At 36.7% G+C, this 17,819-nt stretch overlaps 1 protein-coding gene across 7 annotated transcripts in view; it reads left to right on the top strand.

The window, feature by feature from the left end:
- GUCY1A1 (guanylate cyclase 1 soluble subunit alpha 1) overlaps positions 1 to 16,929 on the top strand; it is a 76,797-nt gene extending 59,868 nt beyond the window's left edge. For 6 of the 7 annotated variants that reach the window (XM_072621339.1, XM_072621342.1, XM_072621338.1 and 3 more), the window contains 2 exons: positions 1,234 to 1,388; positions 15,327 to 16,929. In XM_072621339.1, the coding sequence (XP_072477440.1) occupies positions 1,234 to 1,388; positions 15,327 to 15,528 (357 nt within the window). In that variant the 3' untranslated portion in view covers positions 15,529 to 16,929. Of the gene's footprint in view, positions 1 to 1,233; positions 1,389 to 6,006; positions 6,112 to 15,326 lie in introns of those variants that run through there. The other variant, XM_072621345.1, reaches the window with a different exon arrangement.
- Positions 16,930 to 17,819: the final 890 nt, after the last annotated feature.

A 17,819-nucleotide genomic window follows, 5' to 3' on the forward strand; every position in this document is an offset into this window, starting at 1 on the left:
GGCAACATCTATAGGGTAGTTGTAACTAGGGAAGGGTATTTTGTCTTGGTAGATGTGGAGAAGGGGAAAGGAAGGTAAAAGAAAGCAAGCTGGTAGCTCTGGTAGATGGTAAAATGGCCTGGGTGGGTAGATGGATGGGAAAGAAGTGAAGTGGAACCAAGGACTTGTGTTTAGGACTAGCTAGCAGATAGTTGAGGACTAAGTGGACCAATTTGCTCCAAAGATGATAGGATTAATTTTCCAAGAAACTGGGATTTAGATTCTGAAAGAGCTGGTGAATAGGTCATCCAGAGTGAAAAGCGCTGGTCCAGTTGGAGAGGAGCATGTTGACAGATGCAAGCAGATAGTGCAATGGCCTAGCTGGGTGGCTGGATAGGATACAGAATGTTAGGAGGGTGATAAACCAGGGCCATGATCCTAGTGTACTTGGAAATTTAAAAATTACTTTCCTGGCAACCGAGAAAATTGTGATGTGCAAATATGCTATCCCTATTTCACAGAAGAGGACGCTAATGCCTGGAAACTTATTAATGATCATACAGCTAACAAATCTTAGTGTTTCCTGATTCCAAGTGAGGTTATCTTTCCAGAGCACCACACTTCTAATTTATTTTGTGTAAAGGTCAGTGAGGATCTAGATGGGAAATAATAATTACAGCTAATATTTACATACCACTTTAAGGTTTGCAAAGCACTTCACAGATTTTGATCCTCCCTATAACTCTGTGAAGTAAATGCTATTATTATTCAGCTTTTAAAAATCAAGAAAATGAGAATCAGAGGGTTTAAGCAACAACTTATGAAGAAAAGGGTCATGACTGATAGTTTATGAGAAAGGTGATGGTGGTGGTGGTGGCGACACATATGTATCCAGTCAGAAACACTAGAATGAGGTAAAATATTTTTCAGTGACAGGAATGATATCTTTTTGGTTCATTTAATTCAACAAACAGGTATTAAAAGGGCCTACTATATGCTAGACACATGATAGGTGCTGGTAACACAAAACTGAAAACAGTTTTTGCCTCTCAAGTGCCTTCCATTCTAGAGGAATGACAAATATGTCCACATATAGGTAAAAACAAATCATACACAAAATTATATAAATAGTTTAGCTAGAGAGATTACCCTAACATCTTTCTGTTCTGGGGTAGGGAGTCAGGAAAGGTCTCTTGTAGGACCTGAGCTACACTTTGAAGGATGCTGGGAATTCATCCTGCCATTTTCTTTCAGATGCGTATTGGCTTGCATTCTGGATCCGTCTTCGCTGGAGTTGTTGGAGTTAAAATGCCCCGTTACTGTCTCTTTGGAAACAATGTCACCCTGGCAAACAAATTTGAATCCTGCAGCATTCCACGAAAGATCAATGTTAGTCCAACCACTTACAGGTACCAATTGCACTAGACAGCTAAAATCTGTTTCTTTTATTGTGTGGGCATCTATTGTTCTTTTTTTTAATGAAGTGTGCTTTCACTTTCTTAGGTAGTAAGGCAATCAACAGCTTTCATCTTCACGACCTTATATTTATTTGTTTGATTGATTTAATTTCAATTACATTGTATCCCTTTTAATTACCTATCACCTGTTCCTTCCCACATTGCATCTTTTTTTTTCATATAACATCTCCTATGGAATTCTTGAAAACAACTTTTTTATTCATTTACTTAAAAAGTTTCTTTAGGGAGAACTTTTATTGGGAGATGTGGAGGGACAAATAACTAGTTATCCATTATTTTGTGAAGTTGATAGACTGCTCTGGGTAGATGCTAATAGAGAGACCACCAGAGCAAAGATAGATATGCTGAAAGCCCCTCACAAGCAACTGGAGAATCATTAAATTCTGCCATCTTAGCAGCATGCCAACAAATTATTCTTTCTTAAATAAGGAAATAATAATCAAAATCCAGAAAAGAGATGCCATGTAGTATAGGTTAAATTGCATGGGGGAAAGATCTTGATATTAAAAATCCTTATGCAACAAAACCTTTCCAACTCTAGCTTGTAATTTTCTTGTTTCAGTCATGTGATATTCTCTGAAAGCACTCTCTACCCCAGTGCCTTCTTGTGGCATGAAGGTGATTCTGGGAACTTAAAGGGAGTGGGTCAGAAGCTTCATCCCAGAAACATGAGTATTATCTTGGAATAGACAAAAACTGCTTTTTGAGGACCTTTCCTCTTAAATATAGAGAGCCTCGTTATGTGGTGATGAATTCTTTGGTATGAAATAAAAGCAGCTATACAATACTCTTAGTCCAATGTGGCCCTTTTCTTTTTCTGCAGTATTGGTGGAAGAGTAATAGAAAAGATGATAGAGGATGTTAAGATTTATGTCATCTCTACACAAATTTAGCTGTTGGCATTCTAAATATGAGATTTGAACAAGTGGAGGAAAGACTCTTGAATTGATTGCATATACTACCCCCCAAAAAGCCATCAAGAGGATATCAACAACTCTGGATCTGTAGTTTCACTTTCATAGTTCTATGAAGAAAAATGATCTATGCTTTAAACAGTAATAATGAGAATGGATAAGCTTCCCTAAATGACATTCTGCAATAAAATTCACATTTACAGTCACACAGCTGACTGAAGGTGCATAGAATACAAGATTTCATTGAGTTATTGTTTTAAAAAAAGAATTTTAGTAGAACAAAAATGCAGCCTTAAGAGTTCTCTGTAAAAGTGTCTCTCACTCATATGTTTAAATCAGCCTAGATTCTTTGAACAATGCAACATAGACATAGTTTTATTCATATAGAGCATAAAATGGAAGACATGCTTGCCAAAGGGGGCTACCCCTGTCACAGAGGATGTCCACCACAGAAGCCAAATGGAAGGATTATTCCTCATGAATTCCTCAGATGCTTCTGTTTGTGGGTAACACTGGGATGGTTGCATTCAGACTTAGAACAGTTCAGAGCCTCCAAAATGTCATCCATCGTCATTCAAAAGAGTGTATCTAAATACTGGCTCAAGAAAAAAATAAACTAGTAGATGAAGTTATGTTATATTCTTTTCGTCATTGCTCAATAAAAACTTTAATTTTCATTTTCTCATCAACAATATTACCTTTGATCAATTTATTCCATCAGAGTGCAATGCATTCAATACTGCCATCTATTTGAAAGCGTTTTATGGTCTGTGCGCAGCACACGAAGATACAATCTTCTCGGTGTTGCTATTGAAGTGTCCAGAATGCATATATCCAACGTGAAGTTGAAAACTGCACTAAGACTTTTGGGATAATGCATTAAAGTTTTAAGCTTTATTAGCATGCAAGGTAGGAGACATCTACGAGGCTTAGTGGATAGAGTGCTGGACCTGCAGTCCAGCTTCAGACAGTAATTGTGTGACCCTGAGCAAGTCACTTAACCTCTGTTTGTTTTCCTCCACTGGAGAAGGAATGGCAAACCACTCCAGTATCTTTGCCAAGAAAATGCCATGGACAGTAGGATCCACAGGGTCACAAAGAATTACACACGGCTAAATAACTGAACAATAATAGAGTGTCACAAAAGTCTTAGTGAAGTTTTAAGCTTTGGTAAACTTAAATAAGTGTGTTAAAAATAAATTAGATAATAGTCAAATTTAACTAATTGATGTAGATTAAACAAAGCTTTAATAAGCATTAAGACTTTTGGGATAGGCTGTATATTTCTACATTTAGAAAGTTTTTACATGCCAGTGGGGAGGTGGGTCTTGAATCTGTTTTCTCATTTCTTCTGTTTCGATTTATTACAATCAGTCTGTTAAAAGGGTTTGAAATATAATCCTCCTTCTTTCTCTTCCTCAAGTATACTAGAGAAATTTCGAGATGTTTCAATTGCATCAGAGTTCTTAACCTGGAGTCTATGGTCTTGTTTTTTAAAATATTTTGATAACTATATTTCAATATAATTGTTTTCCTTTGTTATGCTCTTTTTCAAATTTTACACATTTGAAAACATTATTCTGAAAAGGAATCCACAGGTTTCACCATATTGTCAAGGGATTTATTACACACACACACACATACACACACACACATTAAGTACTCTTAGGTTAGATCAGGGGTGGGAACTTTTGGCCTCCAAGCCACATGTGGCCTTCTAGGTCCTTGGGTTCAGACTTTTGACTGAATCTACATTTTTCAGAATAAATCTTCTACAGAACAAATTAAGAGGATTTGTTCTGTGTAGCTTGGATTCAGTCAAAGGGCCACACTTGAGGATCTAGAGGGCTACATGTGACCTCAAGGCTGAGGTTTGATACTACCAATTGTGTGGGTTTCCTTTCCCTAAGTCTTATAAACCAATCAGTCAGCAGCAAGTGTTTCTTTAGAACTTGCTACACGTCAGACACTATGCTAGGTACTAGATTACAAAGACAAAAACAAACCACTCCTTACCCTCAAGAAGCTTATCATTTTTTATTGTTTTTATTTTAATATTTTAACATAAATAATATAAATAATAAATATTTTTATTATTATTATCATTAGCATAAGCACAAAATAAACAAAGTAATTTTGGGCAAACTAGGATCTGGGGAGGATCAGGAGATATTGCTTGAATTGAGTTTTGGATGGCACAAGGAATTCTAAGAGGCCAAGGTCAGCAGGGAGAAAGCATCCGAGAGATGTGGAGCAAGCATGGACATGGGAGATGTCAGGTCTTTGGTTAGCTCAACAATAATAAGACTGGAGATGTAGGTTAAGGAGAGGTTGTGAAGGATAGGAGATAAGAGATGGATTGGTATGTGTTGCTGCTGTTCAGTAGTTTAGTCACTTCTGACTCTTCACGACCCCATCTGGTATTTTCTTGGCAGAGATATGGGAGTGGTTTAACATTTCCTTCTCCAGCTCATTTTACAGAAGAAGAAACGAAGTCAAATAGGGTTAAGAGACTTGCCCAAGGTCACACTGCTAGTATGTGTCTAAGCCTAGATTTGAACTCAGGTTTTCCTGACTTTAGACCTGGCACTCTATCCACTGCATTACGTAGCTGCCTATGTGTGAGGAACCAAAATGTGATCCAAAATAAGGCTAGAAAGGCAGAGTGAGGCCAGGTTTGAAAGGACTTTAAATTCAAAATAGAGGGGTTTGTGTATGATGCTAGAGATAATAAAGAACCATTGGCATTTATTGTGTGCGTGTGTGTATGTGTGTGTGTGTGTGTGTGTGTGTGTGGAGGGGATGCGACCTAATGAGTGAGGGTGTGAGTGAGTATATGTGTGGGTGAGGAGTGAGGGTGTGACCTAATCAGACCTACATTTTAGGAAAATCACTTTTGCAAGTGTGGGAGGATGGATTGAAGAGATAAGAAATTTGAGGCAGGGAGATCAATCAATCAGGGAGAGGCACTAAAATAGTCCCGGGCACAAGATACTGAAAGCAGTATTCAGAGAATCACAGAACTTCAGATTTTGAAGGGATATAAGAAAGAAATATAGGGCAGCATGTTTATTTGGGCATGAGAATAAATGACAGCCCTCAAGAAGACTTTTGAGAGGAGGGAGAAAAGGAGGTGTCTAGACCTGTGACTTAATCAGCCTGGCGGAACTCCTGCAGTGGAAATTAGCTCCATTCATACAGATCAGCAAACTCATCTGTAATATAGAATCACAATTATCTGGAAAGCTGAAAAAGGAAGACATTTTCCAAGAACCTACAGTTACTTAGCCGAGTACTAGGGAAGATACCAAAGCCTAAGTTTTCTTGACTTTGAAGTCAGCTGTCTCTCTATTTGGCAAAGCTTCTTTAGAAGTCAGCATTGTTACTGTATATGATTTCTTCTAAAAGAGCTTTATTTTCCATGTTGTAATAAGCTTCAGGAGGAAAGGGACAGTTTGGAATTTCCATCCGACGTCTGTGCTTTGTAAATATATGATTAATAATTGCTTTAAAACACAGGCAGACAGTTTGGTTTTAAACCTAGTTGCAGGCTAAGTGGTCCGCACAAATGGACTTTTGTGTAGAATAACCAAGAAACCCTATTTGTCATGAAGTGTAAATACTTCTCTTGACAGCCCCTTTGGTAACACGTTCGTTGCAAGCTGAACTCTGGAAGAACGTTCCTCTGAGAAGAAAATTCGTTGTCTAATGTCAAGGATCCTTCTGATATATTTACGGCAAATATGATGTGAATTTAGGACATGTAATACATGCCACATAAAAAATGCCTTTTGTGGATAACCAATAAAAGAATGGTCTTATGCTGAAATACTCATTATTTCCATGTTTTGACCAATAAACCAAGATGTGTTAGTCTTAATGGCAATTTTATGACCATCTTTCTTAAAGTCTCTTAAAAATTTAATGTCACCATTCTAAATGCTGCTGATTTTCCATTTAAGAGCAGTTTTACTTTATTATAGTACAAATTCAACCTTAGTTTTATTGATAAATAGGAGTGGGGGAGATAAATGTCAGAAAGAATCTGCATATTTTGAGCTTTGGGGTGTGTGATGCCACTGAGGTTACAAAGTGTTTGCCATGAATGTATTAAAAATGATAGAAGGGTGTTGATAGCAAGGAATTCAACAAGAGCCAAAATAAGACAATACCATTTTATATGAAAAAAATCCTTGGGTTCAAGATTTTGAGTGAGAGTAGCTGGCATAGTGCATACTTTACTGTATTTGGAGTCAAGACTTGAATGCAAATCCTGCCTCTGAAATTTACTAACCTTGGAACCACAGGTAAATCATTTAACCTCTCTCACCCTCTGTCTCCTCATCTGCAAAATGGTCATAATAGTATGACCTGCGTCCCAGGTTCATTTTGAAGATTAAATGAGATGCTTTATGTAAAGCAGTTTGAGAATCCTAAAGTGCTATATGAATATTAAAGATTATTTTTATTCTTAGCAATAATAATAATATTTTATTAAATTATTTCAGACATTAGGAGGAAGGTCTAATAGTATAGTCATAAAAAAAGATGTGGATTATGTAAGTGAAAATTCCAAAACCAGGCAAGGTAAATATACAAAAAAAGAGAATGGAAAAAAAAAGTAATGGGGGAAAATAGTATCCAATAGAGAGGGAGAGGAAAACTATAAGGAAATAAAGATAAATACTGGTATTAGGTGGGGGAATGGGCATAAGCATAGATACAGTAACTACTATGTGCCAGGCACTGTGCTAAGTGCTTCACAAATATTATAATACAAATATTATAATATTACAATGCAAATATTACAATATTACAATACAAATATTACAATAACCCTGTGATTTGGGAACTATTATGCCCATTTTACAGTTGAGGAAACTGAGGCAAAGGATCTGTGTGAAAGGATCTGTGTTAGTAAATGTCTGAGGCAGGATTTGAACTCAGGTCTTCCTGATTGCAAACCCAGCACTCTTTCTGTTGTGCCACCTATGTGTAATGGTAATTGAAATGGGAAAATCTTTCCCATTCATTAATCGACCCGTGTGACCTGCTTAAATGACATGGAAGCCTAAGTCACATGTGCTGGGAGGAACTTGCTGAACGAGTGGAATGGGAAGGGTGGAGCACAGCAGCAGTTGGTGAGAGTCATTATGAGTGGAGGAGAGAGGACGCAGGCAGGCACAGCTAGTCCTGTGAGTGTTGGCTTGTGGGAAGGTCCCAGCAAGGGTGGGAGGTGGGGGTAAAGAGGGTGGGGGAGGCTTGAGAATGACTTCATCCCCTCCAGTGCTAATGAGTATTGACTTCTTGGTTACTATGATGGATGTGACTTTCTGGTGTCTAAATAAATGTTTTTCTTCTGCCTTCTATATGCAGAGTCTATCATATTTTGTGATTCAGAACTATTCTGGCATATTCATAGTTGCCCTCAGGGTTGTGAATATTACCTGGGTGATGCAGTATGTAACTTTCTGAACAGGTTTTCTTTTTTGTTCTAAATTATTTTTCTTGTGATTTCTGACTCATTTCTAAAATGCAGCAAAATAGCATTCTTCATTGAATGACATTTGAGATGAAATCCTTTGGGGCATCTTCACTTTCACCATGGGCAAGATGAGTATTTCACAGGTAAAAAAGACTGTTGAGGCAGTTCTAGAAAATACCTAAGGGTTTGAGTGGATCGTTGACTCAATGTGTCTCCAGTATGCTAGAATGATTTTTTTAAAGTGGTATTAAACTGCATTAAAGGGGGCATGATGACAGAGCTACAGGAAAAAGCCTTCTCTCACTCCAAACCCTATTGTCCAGTTCCCACCAGGTACTGCGCTCCAGCTCTTGGCTGGATTCTGACCCCACTGCATACCCCCCCCTCACTGTTTGAAGTAATCCTTCTCCACTCCAACCCATGGACTTTCTCTCTCTTTCTAGCTGTCAATGGTTAGGAAACATCTGTTCTGTCATTGCCCCCAAAGTTCCCCTGGACTTTGCCATCTTCCCTGCTATTTTGCCCACTGGACTTTACGTGCCATTTTGTTTTGCCTTCTGCCATGGAGTTGAATCATCTTTTTATGAGTTGTCTCCTTGATGAGAGCAGGGACTAGCTAGGTTTTCTATTTTTACTCCCAGTAATTGGCATAGTACACACAATAAACGCTTATTAAATGTTATTTCATTCATAGTATTCAGAATATCTGAAGCATTGCATTTAGTTTGGAAGAGGAACAACCAGAGATTGGGGAAGGCCCCTGAAGTCAGGCAAAGCACTGTGCTAAGTGTTGGGTATACAAATTGAAATAAAAAGAAAGATGGCACCTATGCTCAAGAAGCTCATGTTCAAATGGGGGGAAAATAACGCATAAAAAGGAGTTGAAGAGTAGAAGTAAGAGAGGGAGATGGAAGATGGTACCTAAGCAGGGACATGGTGGCAAAACTTGGTGATTCAGAATCATGGCTCAGACCATGCATGGCCAGCCTGTGCCCATTTACCAAATGTAGTTATCTCGAAGGAATTCAACATATGAGGTTTTGTTGAAGGAACCAAAGTATTTTAGAAGACTCACTGAGACATAATTGTTATTTTGAAGTAGTTGTCTCATGAAAGCATGAATAAATCCTAGCGGGCAAAACTAGGAGTAATGGGTATGAGTTACCAAGAAACATTTAGGATTGAGGGAAGGAAAAATTCCATAATAGAGTGATCCAAAAGTGTATTCAGGAGATAAAAGGCTTCCCCTCACTGGAAGTCATCAAGAAATAAAGATGGATGTCCACTCGGGGATGTAGTGGGGAAGAATCTTAATACAGGTTGGACTTGATGGTTTCAACTCTGGGATTCTGTCTCTTCAAACAATGGAAAGATTGTTAGGTGAAAGAGGTCTCAGAATTGTTTGTTTTACATTGAACTAGGATCAGTTTAGCAACAACAAATGATACCAATTGAATACCAGTTACCTGCTACAAGCAAATCACTCTTCCAGGTACTGTAGACATCAAGGCTTTTCCATGGGCATGCTTATTTCCCTGATAAAGCTTCAATTAGGTAGAATGGTAGGACTGTGATATGAGCAGAACTATCCTGGTTCTTCTTCAGTGACTGCTCATACTCACCACTAAATTATTAGAGCCAACTTAGGCTAAATATTAAATGGGTCCTAGCACCTAGAGTCTATCAGGTTGTGCCCACAACAGCATGGTCAGAGCATATCTCAGAACCAGAAGTTCTTAGTCAATCACTTCACCTTCTCTGTGTGAACACCATCATGACACTGATTATTAATGGGTCATTGTTTATTTGGGAGACACAAAGAGTTGTTTGTCACAGAGGTTGGTTCAGAGCCCAGAGCTATTCAACGTTTTCATTAGTGACCTGGATAATAGAATAGAGAGAATATTCATCAAGTTTGAAGAAGACATAAAGCTGGAGAAGGAGAAAGAAAGAGCAGCCAAACAATTTGGAAGGATAGAATGAGATTCAAAATGGCCTTTGAAATTTGGAAGAGTGGTTCAAAAGAAACAGTGAAACCTGTGGTAACCAGAGGGTAGTATTTTTAGGGAGAAAAACACTGCAAAAAATAAAAGATGGAAAAGACTGGTTATATACAAATACCATTTAAAAACTATTGTAAGTTTTAATTTGAGATTCATTATCACTTCAATGAAAGAGCTAAGCAGAAGAATTCTATAATAGGAAGAATATTGGATTTGAAGTAAGAGGCCCTGGATTCTAATACAACCTTTTACCATTAGGAACTTGGGCCATTCACTTTTCCTTTCTGGGTCTAAGTTCTATCATCTCTAAAAAAGTAGGGCTGATCACAATCCTTACTGACCAAAAACAAAAATCTATCATCATACATTTAGATTTTTATTGTTTATTTTTAGAAGGACAAGCTAAGCATGTAAGTTTTTTTTAAGATTTTTAGAAAAGAATATGTTTACCCGACTTAAGACTGATTAACTAGTTTTACTAATATTTAGACCATTCTGTGATAGAAATAGGTACTCAAACTGTGATATCATTGGTATGGGGTGCCAGATGAAGGAACTCCCTCTATCAATGAAGGTTAGCACCTTCTCTGCAATGTATAATCTTGAGGCACTTCCTAGAACTCTGAGAGGTTGTGGCTTGTACAGCTTCACACAACAAGTCTGTGTCAGAAGTCATATTTGAATCTACTTCTCCCTGATTTCAGGGTCAACTCTTTATCCACTATGCCATCAATCAATCGATCAATTAATTGGCAAATATTTAAGTGTCTACTATGTGCCTACCACTATAATAAGCTCTGGAAATACAAGTATAAATAATGAAATAATTTATACTTGCCTTGAGCTTATGGTCTAATTGTGGAAACATAAAATATATAGGAGTGATATACAAATATATGCAAAGTGTATAAAATGAATACAAATAAATATATTCAAAATTGTTCAATACAAAGTAATATGAATGGGAAGGCATTAACATTTGGGGTAATCAGGAAAGGCTTCACGTAGAAGATGGTGTGTCAGTTAAATCTTTGTGAGGCAGAGATAAGGTGGGACATTCTAGGCATAGAAAGCAGACAAAACAAAGGTATGTACATGGGAAATTGAGTATCATATGTGAGGAATTGAGAGAGTTATTTTGGCTAGATTGTAAAGTGAAGAAAGGGGAATAGAGTCCATAGAGTTTGAAAAGATGTGTTGAGGTCAGACTGTATAGGACTTAATGAAGTCCTATATTAAATGGAGTTTGTATTTTTTTCTACATATAATTGGAAACCCCTGGAGTTGATTGAATAAGGCAATCATATGAACAGACCTACATTTAATGAAAATAGCTTTAGTAGTGGTATATGGAATAGATTAGAATCAGGATGAGCTTGAGTCAGAGAGACCAGTACAGAGACCATTACAATCATCAGTCATGCTGGCTAGTATCCAAATCACTAATGTTAAAGTTATCTGTTAATTGAATCAGGGTCAATGGATTCAACTCGAAAAAGTTCAGTTCAGTGGCTCATGATGACATCTGTGGGTTCTTAGAAGGTATGCCCCCAGCTCTCAAAAAGCATGCTAGGCTAGCAAAAGTTTCATGCATGGACTCAGAGTATTGCATTATGTTTCTTTTAAAGACCAGTTTAACTGCATATAGAATACGTTCCCCCTCTAATAGGCTGTCTACTAGCCGATTAACTCCTTGACCATGAGACCAAGAAAAAAAAATACGTAGAAACTTCACTGCTAATGCCCAAGGTGGAAAAAAAAGAAAGCATGGAATGCTAAGAATCATGCAATTCTTAAACAATCTATAAACATTAATTTAGTCATTGGTATTCTAAATGTGAAATCCTTGTTCAGTAACCAATTAGTTAATATAATATATTGCAGATTGAATCATACCAATTTTAATTTTCTCACTATAAACATAATGAGCAGATATATAGAAGCTACAGTAAAGTAGAAGGATAAATGATAGGTTCTCCTTGGAGAGGCAAATAAAGAAATCGATGAGACTGGTTTCATCATATACCCTAAGGCCTTCAGAATTAGGTATAACATTATCTGCTTGATATTCATAGACTTTAATAATCTGTCCCTTTCCTACCTTGTCAGTCTACTAATATCTTATTCTCCTTCATAAACTCTGTGATCCAGTGCCTCTGGCCTCTTTGTTCCATCTCCTATCTCTATGTATATTCCCTGGTTGACTCCCATGCCTATAACAGTCCCTCCTCACTTCTCTGCCTCTGCTTCCTGACTTCCCTGGTTTGCTTTAAGTCTTAGCTAAAATCCCTCCTTTTTTGAGAAGTCTTTTCTAACCTCCCTTCATGGTAGTACCTTCTCTCTGAGATTATCTCCAGTTTATTCTGTGCAGATACATTTTATATTTAGCTGGTTGAATGTTGTCTCCCCCCACCATTAGTTTGTGAGTTCTTTGAGGGCAGAATTTGTTTTTGACAATTTTTTTGTATACCTAGCACTTAGCATAGTGACTGGAACATAATAGGTGTATACTAAATGCTTGTTGACTTAACTAAGGTAATGAGAAACATCATTCTACAGAAATGTTTGGGATAAGTATGAGCATAAAGATAGCCAGGAAGATAACTACATTTGAAGATTTCCCAAACTAACTTGATCTTGGTTACTACTTTGCAGAATTGGGCACTGGAAAAGAAAAAAAGTAAAATGGGAAATATCTTTCATACCTAAGAAATGAAAGATTTCAAAGGCAAAGCAGAATACTCGCATTGTTATAACATTATAAGGTGAATATTTCCTTCAACAGGAGTCATTACATTCCAGGCATTGCAAGAACCAGGCATCATTACTCAAAATTGAAATTGGTTATATCTTAAGAGACATGAAATGACCAGTTATGGATGTGGAAATCATTTCTAAAATAGTTCATTGACTTGCTATGGGAGAGATCAAAATTAACACTAAATTAGAAGAAAAATTAAAGATGAGAAGAGGTATCCCATAATTATAACAACCATTCCTATTCAAAGAAGCAATCATTCTCAAAAGAGTCTAGAAATCACTTTAGTCAACCTGAAGTAATACTTTAACTCCTATCCAATCAAAATTAAAAAAAAGCCAAGAGTAGCACTACTTATAACTAAGTCATTTGCAAAATCTTGTGGAGATGACTGGGGAACAATATGAAAAGCTTCATCTACTAAAGCATTGAGAAACTGTGGAGCGAAAGGCATAAATTTTCTAGGAGCATGGATTGAGAATCCATTAAACCAGGCCATCCCTAAAATAGTCAAAGCTTAAACTAGAACATGGATATCAAGGAGAGAAGAAACGAACAGATACAACAGCATTTGTTTAAAAATATTTCTCATATGTTTTATATAATTGCACATATATAATGTAATATCAAATTGCTTACCATTTTAGGGAGGGGGAAGGGGAGAAAGGAGGGAGGAAATTTGGAACTCAAAATTGTTTTAAATGAATGTTAAAAATTGTTTTTACATGTAATTGGAAAAAATAAAATACTATTTTAAAATAAATAAATATTACCTTATCAATGGCAGTAGCATCACAACATATGGGCCCTAAATCTCATTCCCTGATAGGCTCTGTCAGGAAGCAGAAAAAAGCATTTTTAATGAAGGTAAAAATTGGAGGCTAGTCTAGAAAAAAAAAAGAGACGAATCCGAGAGTTGATTTGAACTCAGGTCTTCTTGACTCCAGGCTCAGCACTCTAACCACTGAATCACTTACGTTCTCCCCTGGTCAGATCAAACAATCAATCAATCCATATATATTTACTAAATACCTACTATTATCTAGCCTATGTGCTAGGTTCTGTGCTTAGTATTAGGGATATAAAAAGAGGCAAAAGATAGTTAGTCCCTGACCTCAAAATCACACTTGGAACATGTGTTCAGTTTCTCAAAAATATGAGGAAGTTTGCTGATAAAATGTAGAATGACCACAGGGTAGCAACCAGGCTGGTAAAGTGTCTCAAATTCCTGCCCTAAGGCAAACAGTTGAAAGAACTGGCGATATTTCACCAGAAAAAAAAAATAGATAACAGTAGAAGGTATGCTAGCTATCTCTAAGTCTCTGAAGGACTCTGATGTGGAAAAGAGATCAGATGTCTTCTGCTTGACAGAAGACACAACTAGCAACTGTGAAAAGAAGGCAGAGACAAGTTTCAGTGTGAAGCAAAGAAAAACTTTCTAATGATTAGAGCTGTCCAAAATGGCAATGAACTGACTCAGGAACTTAGGAAAGTTATACAGGAAGATTCTTGATCAGATACAGATTGAATTAGATGGCGTTTAAGATTTCTTCCAACCCTAAGATACTGTGCTTCTGGTTTTTTTCAAGGATGCTTTAAGATCAGTGCCTTTAAGGGATATTGGCTGAGACTTTCTCTGAAAGCTTTTTAAGGACCCGCACCATTATACAAAAGCACATACACACACACACACACACACACACGCACGCATGCACACACACGCTTTAAATTTTAAGAAGAGAAATTAAATTATTGTCAATTCAATATTTAAAGTTTATCATATGGCATCTTGCATTTAGGTCAAATTTACTTATGTACTGTGGGTATACCAAATTTTATTAGACTTCGCAAAAATCTTGTTTTTGATCATCTTTTAATTATCTCTGTTTTATGCCATTTTATTATATAGCTATAACTGATTTGATAATGTGTACTTGGTCAGAAGTAATCATTACATTTTGACTGTTCTCTCTTGGCACTCTTCTACTCACCAGACAATGACTAGTATGTCAGGTGGGTTGTCAGGATTGTTCTAGAAACAGAAACATTAGAAATCTATTGTGATAAATAAGACCAAATAGGGTCAAACCATACATTGACATATATGATCAGACAGATCTACTAAAAAGAGATTATATGATTATGATTGATTTCATTCTCTAATTCTTACACTCATTCACCCCACAAATCTGATCAGTTCAATTCTTTCTCCATAATATCTCTTACATATATTCTCTTTTCTCTACCCACAAGACCACTGCCCTCCCTTTAGACTCTCATTACCCTTTGTTTGCAACAGCCCCCTAATTGTTCTCCCTCTTCATGTCACACTCCAGTCCAAAACATTCTCCCACATAGCTAACAAAGATATTTTCCAATTTCAGGAGAAGACTCACTCTTCTTTCCATACAAATACATTTCTTGCCCAGGGATAGCCTGTGTGGGGGCCCCAAAGTGAAAGGTGGAATGAAATATGGTGGTATGGGAACAGCAAGTAGATCTGTTTAGCTGGAATCTTAGAATGCCTAAAAGAGGAAAAAAAGTCATCAAGTTCTTTCATCTGTCCATAGTTTAAGTTTCCACCTTAATCAATAACCTCAAAAATTGTCTTGGATGTCTTTGATCTACTCAGCTGTGCCCTTTTCCTTGAGTCTTCTTCTTTCTCAAAATTTAAATAATTTTAATACCTCCCTCTTAACTGTCTTTCAGACTACTCAAAGAATGCCCTGGGTTTGTGTTTACTCCTCGTTCAAGAGAAGAGCTGCCTCCCAACTTCCCCAAGGAAATTCCTGGAATTTGTCACTTTCTGGATGCTTACATACAAGGAACAAATCCAAAGGCATGCTTCCCAAAAAGAGATGTTGAAGATGGCAATGCTAACTTCCTGGGCAAAGCATCAGGCATCGATTAAGTTGTATCTTCACCAGTTCTATCAATATTTGGGGGTTTGAATCCAGTGAGGATGTGTGAAGCCTCAAAAATCACTTTAGGATTGCAGATGCCTGAAAACCAGTATTGCTGATTCAGGAGTCAGGTCCCCTAAGACTTGTTATTTCTTTTTTAAATGACAGATTATATTTACTGAAATATTGTTTTAATATTACGCCTCTTGAGGTACCTTTCTTTTCTGTGACAGATGATGTTATATAAGTCACTTCAAATCAACCTCACTGTACATAACATCAGAAAAGTTTAATGTATTGTACCAAGAGACAGATTTGCCTGCAGTACCATTCCCTGCTTGAGCACCATCATGCTTAAAATGAAATGTTCACGGCGTTGCTAAGAGCAGTCACAAGAAGTTATATCCCTATTACAAATTTTTAAAACTCACTGCATGTTATTACCTAGCCTCCAACACTTACAAGCTGTGTGTCTCTGGGCAAGTCGCTTGGTCTCCTAAGGTTGTTGTGAGATTAAAATGTAATATTTGTAAAGCACTTTGGAAAACTTAGAATGGTATATAAATGCTAGCTATTCTTATTATTACATGTTTTCATTATGGCTGCCAAGATATAGCAAAATAGGTGAAGTGTTTTTCTGTCAAGTCCTCTTATTTTAAGAAAATAAGAAAGTATGGATCACGTATCATAGAATCACAAGCTAGATTCAAAGTGAAACATTATTTTTAGTTTGTGAAGTTTTTTTTAAAAAATTATTTTTCATGGTATCATAGCAATAAAAGTTGTTTTCTTTTCATGTATTCTTCATGTTTAAGCATGATAAAAACCTTTCTATAACATATAGTCATAGGAGCAAAGTGTCCAGGTAAACATAGAGGATATAAATTTCCATTTACTAAGGATTTTATTACTTTTTATAATGTAATACTCTTGATGTGATCACTACAGTTTAAGGGGAAATGAAAAAAGTTTGAAGGGAGGTAGAGACTGTGATTTCACTGATATAAGGAATGATTGGATGGGAAGTTTCCTACTAGTAAAGACTGGCATCTTGTGTCCAACTTACATTCTTAGAGAGCTTCCCAGAATGCTAGGTTAAGCAATTGGTCCAGAGTTACATAGCTAGCACATGTCAGAGGCCTAACGAATTCAGATGTTTCTGAGTCTAATTCAAGTTCTCTATCTTCTATAACATATTGCCTCTTGGGGTTCAAGGGAGCACACAAAAAAAGGGAAGCCACTATGCAGTTGTATATGAGAGCAGTACAACTTGATCCTGAACCACTAGAAACTATCGACTTTTTAAACCAATAGAAGTACCTGTAGGAAAATGCTAAGCTCTACAAGCAGATGTTAAGTTTGTGTCATTTTATTGGTTTTTTTAATTAAAGATACCATATTGACCATTTTATAGTTGTATATGTGTATTCAGAAAAGGATTGTGAATCCGCTATACTTTTCAGTGCTTGGTGGATAGTAGCAAAGAAAATGATCTGTTGTGTGAATGTCTTAGGCTCCTTGAGTCCATTTTCTTAATTTTATAGATGAGGAAACTAAATTCCTAAGAAAGGAAGTTTTCCCAAAATTACCAAGGCAGCAAGAAGCAGAGTCAAGACTTGGAGCTAGGTCTACTTGACTCCTAATCCATTGTATTATATGCTGACACCTGGATTCAACACTGATATTTGTTTCAGTGTTCGTGTTTCAAGTAGTTGTCCTTACAGCTACTTGAAAAATCTGGTAGTACGTGCATCATTTGAAAAAGAGCATGATGCAAAGAAGTTTTAAATCATATTTTATATATATATATATATATGTATATATATACAAGTGACAAATGTTTCACAGAAGATCCTAAATTGATGTGGATCTAGTCAAAGTGGTTCCATGTACATGTTTTTAAATACTTCTGTTGTTTGTCACCTGTTTCATGTTGACAGCAGGAAGAAAAAGCTAATTTTGGTTGGCTGGGTTTATCCTCAGTGTACCATTTGGTACTTTACTAAGACTTCCTCTTCTAGGTCATAAACAGTACCCCCTAGGTATCAAGCCTCTTACTAGGAAGTGACTTTGGCACTAGAGAGGAAAAGAGCTTTATTCTGTTACCGCCTTGAAATAATATTAATATTCCATATAGATTGCCGATTAAGTGAAGGATTGAAGACCCTTTTCTTTCTGGTCTGAGCCCTTTTTATAAAGGGGGAAAGAGAAACAGAAAAGAAAAAAAAAGAAATACTTAAAAGAAAAATGCCCTCATTCCCAGATGGATATCTTACTTCCAATCCATACTTAAATCTCA

This window comes from Notamacropus eugenii, chromosome 6 (genome assembly GCF_028372415.1).
Source record: "Notamacropus eugenii isolate mMacEug1 chromosome 6, mMacEug1.pri_v2, whole genome shotgun sequence".
NCBI classification, from domain to species: domain Eukaryota; kingdom Metazoa; phylum Chordata; class Mammalia; order Diprotodontia; family Macropodidae; genus Notamacropus; species Notamacropus eugenii.